Raw genomic sequence first — 12,678 nt, forward strand, 5'->3', positions numbered from 1 at the left:
TGCTCATCTGTGGTCTGGCAACTCCCTTTCCACTTGTTTGTATTGTCCACTAGACGTTGCGCTGTGACAGAGGAAGACATATATGTCTTAGTTCACACTAAATTCCAAACATCTAGTATAGTATCTGTCATGAATTGGGTGCTTATAAAAATTGTTCAACAGAAGAAGACAATGAAGGAAGGTGAAAGAGGAAGGAAGAATGAAAGAAGGATGAAGGAAGAAGGAAGGAGGGAGGGAGGGAGGGAGGGAGGGAGGGAGGGAGGGAAGAAGGAAGGAAGGAAGGAAGGAAGGGAGGGAGGGAGGGAGGGAGGGAGGGAGGGAGGGAGGGAGGGAGGGAGGGAGGGAGGGAGGGAGGGGAGCCCCTTGATAGAGAATCTGACTGGAATGTAAGGAAGTGAAAGGCTCCACTGGAGAGAGAGGAGGAAGATAGGGTGGCAGTGCCACCAGAGGGCACTGCAGAGGCAAGCTGGAGCATCCAAACAGGCTATGAAAACACAGAATGAATCACCACTATCAGTGAAAAAGGTGCAGAAGTGACAGTAAAGAGTAGTTGAGAAAATGGCAAGATATTTTGAAATTATAAACCAGTCTCTTCACCAAATCGCTCTGGGGAACATAATATTACTGTGCTGTCCCTTGTGATTTCTTAAAAATTTTGCTTTGCCTTTTTTTTAAATTAATTAAGTTATTTATTTATTTTACATCCTGATTGCAGTGTCCCCTCCATCCTCTCTTCTCAGTCCCTCTCTCTTATCTCCCATCCATCCCGCCATCCATCTCTCCTCCCCTTCTCCTCAGAGATGAGGACGCCTCCCATGGGTATCAGCCAGCTTTAACATAGCAAATTGTAGCAAAATCAGGCACATCTTCTTCTTTTATTGAAAAGAAGCCCAGTAAGGAAAAAGGGATCTGAAGGCAGGCAATGTAGTCAGACAGCCCCTGCTCCCACTTTAGGAATCCCCTATGAAGACCCAGCTGCAGAACTGTTGCATATGTGCAGAGGGCCTAGGTCAGACTGATGCATGCTCTCTGGTTGGCAGTTGAATCTCTGTGAACCCCTGAGGGCACAGGTTATTTGATTGTTTCTGAAATGAGTTGACTAGTCCTATCAGTAAAACTTTGGATCTGAAAATCATTTCTGGAAAGTTGAGAACCTTAGTCAGAGGTCAAAGTTCAATGACCACATCCACCTTTATGAGCATTTCAACACTCATGAAGTTCAGAAAGATGGTTATGTCACTCAATGGGAAGAGGACCAAGTGACAAATGAAAAATAATTAAGTGAAAAGAAATAATACGGTCATTTTTCACCTCTTTAAAAAAGGAGAGAAATGACCATAGAGCTTTCCCGTTGAGGAAGGTTTGTGTTGTAAGATTTAAAATCCAGGGATATCTGAAATAAATTGAATTGTAATAGGAGCACACATGCATCCGGATGCTTGCAATAACAAGAGTCAGGAAAGCAAAGCTCTTATTCCAGATTCATACCCACGGAAACAGTGAGTGAGGAAGCTTGCTGATCTCTCAGGGTTCCAATTTCTTCATCTAGAGAGCAAGCATTTTTATAAGCATGACTCACAAAGATCAGAATGATGCATCTCATGTTGTCTCTTCAGCCTTTGGGGTCTGATAGGACTTGTTCCCCAAAATATAGAAACAGATCACAACCAGTGTCATCACTTATAACCAAACCCCCTTTCTTAAAGATGATCTGACTCAACAGGTCAATGAGCTTTATGACCTGTTAAGCTCAAGCTCACCACTGCTCTGACACTGTCCTAGCTACGCTAAGTTGGATCAAGAACTGACTCACAGCGATGTTGTAGACGACTAGCTAAAATCTCTGTCATATCCCTTGACTAATCCTATAATGTGGTGGGGAATGACTTCACGAAAACTATCTGAAAGCATGCCAACAAGGACAAAGTAAATGCTCGGTAACGTTACAATCACTTCATTTTTATCCTGACTCAAAAGGGTTTGAAAAAATCTCCAAAACTCCAAAGAACTCCAGAAATTTATTTCTACTCAGTTTATTTGAACTCAGGAAATCTAGGCAACACAAAGTCTCAAACCTAGGATATTGTTTTGTTTGAATATTTAAATAAAATTTTTGTTTCTAAAGTAACCATTCAAGTTGTTAATATATGTAGATAATTCATGTAATTGCACTTTAAATATGATCCTTAAGTTAATAATGTATTTTGATAAAGACATCTTAAAGAAAAAAGAAATAATCAATACATAGTAATAAGTAGAAGATATAAATAAATAATAATGACTGCTTTCATTGCCTGTTGAACTTTAAAATTTAAGTTTTTTCAAAGTACAAGGCTAGAGCTGAGATAGAATGTTTAAATGACTTGAGTTATAATTATAGCATTGTTTATAAAAGCAAAAACCAGAAGACGATATAAAATCACATCAATAAAAATGTATCAAATAATTGTAGATAAAAGTATGTGATAGAATTCCTCTTTTTTTTTTTTGTATAGAATAGAGATTATTCAGAGCATGGGGAGGGCAGTTAAGAGGGTAGCAGAGACAGAGAAAGGCAGAGAGAAGGAGAGAATAGAGAAATGGGGACCGGCCATGACCACGTGGAGGAGGGAATTGGGGGTAAGGGGGCAAGAGGCAAGAGAGAGGCAAGAGCATAAGAGCACGTAGTAGAATTCTAAGCAACTATTTTCCAATAAGGTAGAACCTTAGTGGTTGATACATAACAGTCTCAAGAGAAATTATTAAGGGGGGGACAGAACAACATATCAAAAATGATCCTGCTTATGTAAGTAACAAGAATGTACACTTAGGTTAGCTCAAGGTTGAGAAGGCTTTTTGTTTTCCTCTTGAGACTGAACTTAAAAAAAATATCGGTGAGGTTAATTTTAGGCAGTGAAATTGAGTTAGTAAGTAGGGAAGAAAAATATTTTATATATTTTCAACATGTTTGAATTTTACCATCAGAATGCAAGATGTTTTGTGTTAAGGTGCTTGTCCAGTAGATGCTGGTTATCTGTTAGGCAGGTTGCCCTGGTTCGATTCTCTTGCTCTCACATCCAGTCTTCTTGGCTGCTTCTTGATGTGTGACATTTAGATTCCTGGGCTGGCTACATCATCTCACTTTCTTTTCTGCCTTTATTCTGCTTAAGTGTTCTTGTCTTGATCTCCTCTGTTGACTTCAGTCTGGTATTCTGCCTTGACTTGGAGCCATGGTCTTCTTTTCTGGTTTCTGACTGAATGTATGGCAGTTTCGGCATGGTGAAGAAGGGCAGGTACTGGTGCAGGCTGAGACATCTTCCTCCTTCATTTTTGCCAGGCCAAATTATTTCCATCCCTTAAGACTTTACTTCAAGGACTTCTCTAGAAAGCCAACCCTGAATCTCCAGGCCTGAATTTGTCTTGCTGCCGATCATATTTTAATTCCATACTGACCAAAGTTAATATAGCATTTTGATGATCTACATCATGAGCTGAAAAGGCCACCCATAAAAGGGTGACTTCTTTTATTTGACAGGGTGCTGAGTCCCTTGACTATCACCAAAGGTCACCCAACTTAATAGAACTCAAGTCAATACAGGTATTTTTATTTGTATCTCAGTCAATTGTGCATGAGTCTACCATAAGATTGCCAATCAATCTACTTCTTTAGAAGCCTCTAGTACAGAGAGAGTCATATCTTCAATGAATGGAAGATAATCATCAATGGAACAGATTTTAAATGAATTGAAATAGAAACTAAAAAGTACAACCTACAGAAGATAAAAGGTTTTTAGCCTTTAGTGGTAGCCAATGGATTCAACATCCTATCAAATAAGGGAAGATATCCATTTACTGATGGTCTTCCAAACTCCTGATACATGTCATCACACACACACACACACACACACACACACACACACACACACACACACTCATACTCTAAACACTTCTTGTAGTTCCAGAAAGTTCACTGAATGCATACAAACAGTCACTCGTGTGGACTTGTTGGTACAGGAATTGGTGTGCTATCTCCTATGGCTGAGTATCAATAGAACAGAGAAGGTAGAGTTTAGAGAGATGTATGCTCTTGGCACCATGACTTATTGTTATTGTCATGACAGCTCCTTGGATAGGAGTAGCCCACCTGTAGACAATGCTTCCCATAACCAACACATTTAAAAAGTCTGTGCCTAATACTATAGCTTCTCTTGATGATACTGAAGATAAGCCACAAGTGTGAATGGGGATCAAAGTGTAGTATATGCGTGAGAATAGGATAAGAACTTATTTAGTTATATTCTAGAGAAAGCAATAGTGAATTCCCTCTCTCTCTCTCTCTCTCTCTCTCTCTCTCTCTGTGTGTGTGTGTGTGTGTGTGTGTGTGTGTTTGTGTGTGTACTTTAAATGTCTATAGATTATGAGTGTGAGCATTGTAGTAAAAAAAAAAAAAGCAAAATTAAGTCTCTCTTCATCTCTGTCCTGGTAGCCATAGATATAAGTCTCTTAGCCCCTCCATGAAGCAGGGATTAGCAAGCCCATTTCATCTAAATCACAAAGCTCAGTTGAGTGACTGAGAGAAGTATCTTAGTATTGCAACCAGGAGCACTACGGACAACCTTGTGAGAATACAAGTTCTTCATGAAAACTGAACTACTCAGAACACTACAGCATAATCTCTCCTTATAATGCAATTAAACTACTTCCAGAGCATTCCTCTAATGGTACAGAAAGACATTTCTATTTATAAGAAGCCACACACACACAAAAATGATCTTTCAAACTCTACAGTCTCTTCAGACTCAGAATAGACACATAATCAACAAACCTTAATGGTGGCAAATATAAAACACCCTGCACTGTATCTGTTGGTAGGCAAATGATACTTTCTTTAGCTACGATGTCATCAAATAAATTATCATCACAAATACTTTCGTGTACTGTATAGAATGCATTGCCAGAGAAGAAAGACCCTGTTTCATTGGAACAAAAGTGAGGGCAGAACAGTCACATGCAAATCACAAGCATTAACTCATATAGACACGAAGAGAACTAGATGGACATTCAGTATATTGAGTACTGTGTCTCTGGAGGAAAATTAAATGAGCAAGGAAGGTTAAAGGAGTCACTGTTTTGCTTTCCTTCGACCTAAAACCCAGCTGCTGTCACCTCAGCCACCAAAGGGTAGCACAAGAATTTGGATTCTAGATTTGATGGTTCCCATATTTAACACTTAACAAGCAAAAGAGTTTTCAAGGACTTTTTTGAAGTTCTACTGTTCCCTCCTGAGAGAATATAAATTTTAAAGCTGTACAAATTTGACTTCCACTGTGATATCTTCACAAACTTGTTATAAACTTCATACTTCAGTCTTGGGGATATTTTTCTTATTCCCCTGCTGCAAGCTTGAGGATCTTTTGTACACTGTAATCTCTTGCCATAGTGTTTTTTTTTTTATATTTGTGGCTTATAAATCATAAATTCAATTGTTTCTACTATAAAATATTAATGATTAATACTTATACTAATTAAAATTTCTCATTAATATATCATATATAAGAAAATTAGTCATATGAAGATCATCTTATATATCTCTAGAGCTAACTCAGCTTATGCTACCTTTATCTTCTTGGATTTGCATTTAACAATTCTTTAAAATACTTAGAAAACGGATTTCTTTATAAAAAAAACTATTATAGGAAAATAATTTTTAAGTAAAAATATTGGGACAATTCTCATGTTATTTCATATAGGATGATTTTATGCTTCATATTTAAAATAGGTGCAATGTAGAGAATAGGAAGAAATATCACACACTTCCACATTTTGTAGAGCCACTCATGAAGACATATGTCTGGATTAGATTTTTTTTTCTCACATAATGCAAAGCTCCTAAGTGTCCTAATATATATCCCTAATGTATTAGGGAAGAGAGCAACATCCAGGACTCTGTAACATTGTGGTATCACACCTTGCAAAGGAAAAGATACATGAGCAGCCAAACACACACAGGGAAGGATATGAGCACATCCTTAGCATATCAAGAAGAAAGACCCACTTACCTGGTGACTGCCCGGGTGCAGATGGTAACAAGGAAGCAGCCGGCCACTATCATCCAGCCCCAGCCTCCATCTGGAGGGGATGCCAAGCTGACTCTAGTTATCTTCGTCATGGTTTCAATTCTGGTTTTCTTCTCTTTCCAAGTTACTGCAGCAGTAAGTTGTGATCTTGAGTGTTCGCTACCCAGTAACTTCCTGTTGATAGTCAAAGTTGGTGCAGGATGCTACCTGGCATAGGGGTTACTGCCCATCTAAAAGAAAAACAAAAAATATGTTTTATTTTATTGTCATGTTATTCTCTTGATAAGAAATTATTACTCTCCTATTAATATGATTTTTTATAACTATGAATACCAGGTCATAGTAAAGACCATTAGTTATCTCTTTTTTTTGTTTTTTTTTTAAATAAATCTAAAAATGTTTACTCACAATCCCTGAGAAGTTACCACTTACTCCTTTAGAAATTTCATAAAGAACAAGAAGCCAAGAAAACTGTAATAGTAGCTTATGCCAAACCAAAAGTAAACATCAGGTATAATATAAACCTTAAAAACCTTTAGCAATGTGTATGAATATCTTTAAATTATTTTCACAACACACCTACAATTCAGATTTTCAGACATATAAATGATAGCACAGCCTAATATGTGTTTATATGTCCATTTATTATATTTACTTCTATTAGATTAAAAAAAAACGAGAGAACGACAGATGTCATTGCATAGCTGTTCAAATATTGAAAGGGCCACACAATTTTTTGGGTACAGAAAGAACCTTGCTGTTTCTACCTGAACCTTCTTGTGCTATTGAGAGCATGCACCATCTCTGTTGAAGAAACGGAAAAGCAGTAAGGGAGAGAGATTCCAGTACGTGCTTGCCTAGGTGATTCTTAGTCCTCAGTCAGACCAAGGAATGAAGCTAGGCAGCGTTTCACAGCCTTGGTTTTTTTATATGGATTCAGACACGGGGCAAAGATCGCAGTCATAAATATTCTGCCATATCAATTCTGTCTCCACAAAACACCTGTACTACAAGGCAAAGAAAGGAGCAATACAACCAACCAGACCTTTCCTATCAGAAATAAGTATTATCTTCTAACGTTTTCTTAAATCATTCACAGAATATGTTCTATATAAAAATTTTCAAAGACAATTCATTGGAAAGACATAATTTAAAAACTGAAAGTGACACCTTACAATCACACTTTAAAGCCAATATAGTGGTGAAAAAGGAATAAAAAATTAATATATATCTTTAAATATAAATTTTAATGATTGCCAACCTGAAGTGTTCAAATTCTGAATGCTTCTTCAATTCTTTATTCAAATTAAGTGGACATTGTATTAGGCTATATGTCTATGATAGGTGTGGAAGGAACCCACACATCAGCATGCTTTAGGGTCATTTCAAATCAATTGCTGGTTATTAGATGGAATGAAATAAATCAAAGTAAATGATGATGGAAAAGGCAACAGCCATCCAAATGAATCCAATCATCCCTCCTCGTGCTCCCTTTACGTCTGATGAGAATTACAAGAGTTTAGAATTTCATTTCTTTTTAATTGTGTGTGTGTGTGTGTGTGTGTTCAGTGTATAGAAGTGTATATACAGGTGCATGTGTGTGTGTGGAGGCCAAAGGAACCTTGCCATTCTCAGCTAGACTGGCTGACTAATGAGCTCCCAGACCCTGCCTCTTGATTTGTGTCTTTTCCCATTCTCCAGAGTTCTACAGATCCATGTTTACGTGAGTGCTGGAGATCCAGTCTCAAGCCCTTAATAAATCGTCTCCCCAGCTCCTCTCTTTCATTTTTTTCTCTTTCATTTTTTTCTCTTTTATTTTTTAAAGTAACAGAACTTCTCAGTGACCAGCCACTTTGCCTGTCTTTCCTTGAAAATAGGGATGGCAGGCGTTCAATACAGGTAGAAAGTGAATGAGCACAGGTAAGATGGTCACTTCAAAGGCTGAGAGTCTTCCAGGACTGCCCTCATTCCCTGCTCAATACTGGAACAAGGTATGCGACGAGGCAGCTTCAGCTACTTGAGCTAAACTCACTCTTGTTGACACCAGAGACCCATGGCAGAATTTTGGGTTCTGGAACAATTGTGAGTGCTCAGCCTTTCCAGCTCTGGACATTCGTAATCCACACAGGTGATAACTATGTATTCATTAGACTTGGGTTTCTATATTTGGAATTGTATTCAACAGGTTAGAGCAAATCCTAATTACTATAGTGACAGAGTAGCTGGACTTTCTGTAGCATTTATAATGCTTTTTTTTTCTTTCCCTGTTCTTTTCTTTCCCTGCTCTTCTCTTTTCTTTCCCTGCTCTTCTCTTCTCTTCTCTTCTCTTTTCTTTTCTTTTCTTTTCTTTTCTTTTCTTTTCTTTTCTTTTCTTTCCCTTTCTCTCTCTCTCTTTCTTTCTCTTCCTTCCTTCCTTCCTTTGTTTCGTGTGTGTGTGTGTGTGTGTGTGTGTGTGTGTGTGTGCGTGTGTGTGCGTGTGTGTGTATTGAGCATCAAACCCAGGGTATGCTATGCAAGTGCCTTACTGAAGAGCTACAAACATCTCCAGTCCCCACAGGCTTTAATTTCTTAAGTGTATAGTAGTTGAGTATTATCACCTACTGCCCTATCTAGCCATACCCTCTCGTTATAGGGAAGTGAAATGCTACAGAGATTCTGGTCTCATCAGAAGATACCAGACACCAACCCAAATGGCAGAGAAAGAAAGCATAGAGACAGACTGGTATGTGCTTTCAGGTGAGTGGGCATGGAGGCAGATGGTACCCGACTCAGTTCCTTACAGAGGCAGATGATACCTGTCCCAACTCTGTTCCTTTCCTTCACTGGGCATTTCCCTAGTCCCTAGTCTTATGCACCAGCTCTGTCGTAACCTTTAGTAATCTCTTTCCCAGTTTATTTTCTTTCATTTTCATAAATATATATATATATATATATACATACATGTATATATACATATGTGTGTATGTATATATACATATATGCACTGGCTAGTTTTGTGTCAACTTGACACAGGCTGGAGTTATCACAGAGAAAGGAGCTTCAGTTGAGGAAATGCCTCCATGAGATCCAGCTGTAAGGCATTTTCTCAATTAGTGATCAAGGGGGGAGGTCCCCTTGTGGGTGGTGCCATCTTTGGGCTGGTAGTCTTGGTTCTATAAGAGAGCAGGCTGAGCAAGCCAGGAGGAGCAAGTAAGTAAAGAAATACCCTCCGTGGCCTCTGCATCAGCTCCTGTTTCCTGACCTGCTTGAGTTCCAGTCCTGACTTCCTTGGTGATGAACAGCAGTATGGAAGTGTAAGCTGAATAAACCCTTTCCTCCCCAACTGCTTCTTGGTCATGATGTTTTGTCCAGGAATAGAAACCCTGACTAAGACAATATATATATTATATAATATATACAATATACAATATAGAAAGTCTAGAAGTCATTAGAGTTTACAACGATGTATTTCAGAATTTTTTAACCTATAGACTGTAGGACAGGCATAAACCTATCACAAAACTTTATGTTTAAAACATTGTGAGCTTTTTCCTTGTGAATGTTTTCCTTTTCCCCTTTCCTTTTGAAAAGAAAAAAATATATAAAAGATATTTACAACAGACATCGACAGAAAACTGTTTGAAAATCTATATTCAGTAAGTTGGAAAAATCAAAGAGAAATGAGTACATTTCTAGGCACAGGTGATCTACCAATATTAAACCAAAGAATATGAACAACTTAGACAGATATTTTATGAACAACCATAGGAGTATTACAAAAGCACAGGTGTAGATGAATTCACAGGTGCAGATGAATTTACAGGTGTATTCTGTCTGATCTCTATAGTACTCGCCATGCCCATAAATCATTTCATAAAATAGAAAGGAAAGAGATGCCACCAAACACATTTTATTAGTTTGATATCAAGACCATATAAGGTCAGAACAGAAAGGAAATTATATGCTCATATCTCTGATACATATGAATGAAAACATTCTCAATAAAATACTTGCAAACTGAGTTCAACCACATTTGAAAAGTCATTCATCACTTTTGAAAAGTCTTACATACCAAGATGGCTTCTTCCTAGAGAATTAATGTAAGACTCAACACACAAAAATCAATAAATAGCATACAGACTTAGAGACAGAAATCACATGGTGAGATGGCCTTTGACAAAGTTTAACATCCCTTTATGATGAAATACCGGAAGAAGGAATTTACTTTAACCTAATAAAGGATATAAAATACAAACCTATAGCCAACATTATATACATGAGGTGGTGCAGGAATTCAAAGGATTCCACTTACAATCAGAAGACAAGGTCTACTTTTGCCACTTTTATTTAATAATTTTAATTGTTTGATATCTTTCCTAGAGCAATGAGACAAAAGGAAGGGAATAAAAAGGATATAAACAGGAAATAAAGAAGTCGAAGCACCCAGATTTGCAGGAGATAGGATTCTATATGTGAGGTCCAAAAGACCTCTTTAGAAAATTTAGAGCAGATAAACACTTTCAGAAAAATAATGGCAGGCAAAAAAAATTATCACATGAAAATCAGTAGCTAAAAGAAAAGAAGGACAGTCGCCTTTGTATACACTGATAGCAAACGCACTGCTAAAAAATCAGGGAGATAATCCTACTTACAATTGCCTCAAAAAGTATCTTGAAATAAACCTAAACAAAGGACATAACAATCTCTACAATTACAAACCATAAAACACTGAAGAAGGAAATCAAAGATACTGGGAGACTGAAGGATGTCTCGTGCTCATTAATGAAAGAAACAGTTCAGGGAACATGGCCAAACTACCAAAAGCAATTTTTAAGTTCAATCCAATCCCTTTCAAAATTTCAATGACATTCTTCACAAAACTAGGAGAGGACAAACCACAGAATTCATATGGGAGCATAGAAAGGCCCTAACAGTGAAAGCAATCATAAGCAAAAAGAATAACGTTAGAGGCATCACAGCATCTGATTTCCTGCTATACCACAGGGCCACAACAACATAAATAGCTACTAGGAAAACGAAAACAAAACACACAAACAAAGAAACAAACAAAAAAACAAAACCAGGCATGTATATCAATGGAGTATAAAAGAGCACTCAGAATTAAATGCATGCAGCTATAGCCACCTAATGTTTGATACAAGTATAAAAAAGTACATGGACAAAGAGCTCCTGGCCAGGCTGAACTGGGAAAGCTGGACTCTCACGTTCAGAAATATGAATGTAGGTCCCAAGCCCTCACCTTGCAAAACTAAAAGAAAATAATTCAAAATAGATCAAAGATCTTAATGCAAGATCTGAAGCTCTGAAATGAATAGCGGGATCCAGGAAGATCAGCTTGAGACAAAAGCATAGCAAAGTCTTTCTGCAAAGGACTCCAAGAATGCAGGGAGTAAAACCGGGAGCTGAAAAATGGGGTTCTAGAAGGTTAAAAAGCTTCTTACAGCACAGGAAATAATAAGTAAAGAGACAGCTCACAAAACAGCAGAAAGTCCTTGCTAGTTATACAGTGTACAGGGGACTGATAGTAACATTATACAAGAACTTTTAAAAACCTACCTCCTATCCAAAGAATCCAATCAATATATAGGCTAATGAAGTAAACAAGTAGCCTTTAAAAGATGAAGTATTCAACTTTCTTAATCACATCAGAAAAATGCAATTTTAAACTATATCAAGATTCTCCTCTTGCCCCAGTCAGAATGGGCACCATTACGTAAACATCAATAAATCTTGCTGAAGATGTAGAGGAAATTAAGCCATATATACTGTTGATGGGAATGCAAATTACTCCAGCCACTCTGAGAATCAGCATGGAGAGTCCTCAAAAACTAAAGCGGAAACTACTGTATACCTTCCAGCTGCACCACTCTTGGGACAATGCCAACACACTCTAAGTCAACAAACTGGAGAAACTTGCTCATGAACCTTTACTGTACACTGTTTGCAATTGCCAAGTAATGGAGCCAGCCCAGGTATTCATCGGAAGACGAATGGATAAAATAAAAATGCTACAAAAGGCAGATACTGCTTGTTTTGTCTTATATGTGAATCCAAGACTTTACAGATGAATAAAAATCACTTATGCATATATGTCATGAAAGCAGAAGTTGGACTGTCTAGGGGCCGGAAGGGGCCTAGCAGTAGGGAAGAGGAAGAAAACAGGTGAGTGCATGATATACTTGAATTAAATTGTCTTTATAAAACTTATCGTGGAACTTGTGGCTCTAGCTGCATATGTAGCAGAGGACGGCCTAGTCGGTCATCAGTGGGAGGAGAGGCCCTTGGTCCTGTGAAGGCTCCATGCCCCAGTATAGGGGAATGCCAGGACCAGGAATGGGAGTGGGTGGGTTGAGGAGCAGGGGGAGGGGGTAGGGGATAGGGGATTTTCAGAGGGGAAATTAGGAAAGGGGATAACATTCATAATGTAAATAAAGAAAATATCTAAAAAATAAAAAATATGGCAAGTGATTAATGCAATATGAATTCAATTAAATATACATTCCTGAGGGTTTTTTTTTAATGTTGTAGTTTTGACCTTTTCTTTTCTTTTTCTTCTTTATTCTCTTCTTTTCCATATATCGGGTATATTGCCCTTTAAATTATGGTAATAATACCAGGAATA

The 12,678-nt window shown here is 37.8% G+C and overlaps 1 protein-coding gene across 3 annotated transcripts in view; it reads right to left on the minus strand.

Annotated features, from left to right (window-relative positions):
- Nucleotides 1-12,678, minus strand: part of Slc16a12 (solute carrier family 16 (monocarboxylic acid transporters), member 12) — a 79,093-nt gene that overhangs the window by 16,205 nt on the left and 50,210 nt on the right. For all 3 annotated transcript variants that reach the window (XM_006527078.4, NM_172838.4, XM_011247246.2), the window contains one exon: nt 6,039-6,286. In XM_006527078.4, the coding sequence (XP_006527141.1) occupies nt 6,039-6,148 (110 nt within the window). In that variant the 5' untranslated portion in view covers nt 6,149-6,286. The remainder of the gene's footprint in view (nt 1-6,038; nt 6,287-12,678) is intronic.

This window comes from Mus musculus, chromosome 19 (genome assembly GCF_000001635.26).
Source record: "Mus musculus strain C57BL/6J chromosome 19, GRCm38.p6 C57BL/6J".
Lineage (NCBI taxonomy): Eukaryota > Metazoa > Chordata > Mammalia > Rodentia > Muridae > Mus > Mus musculus.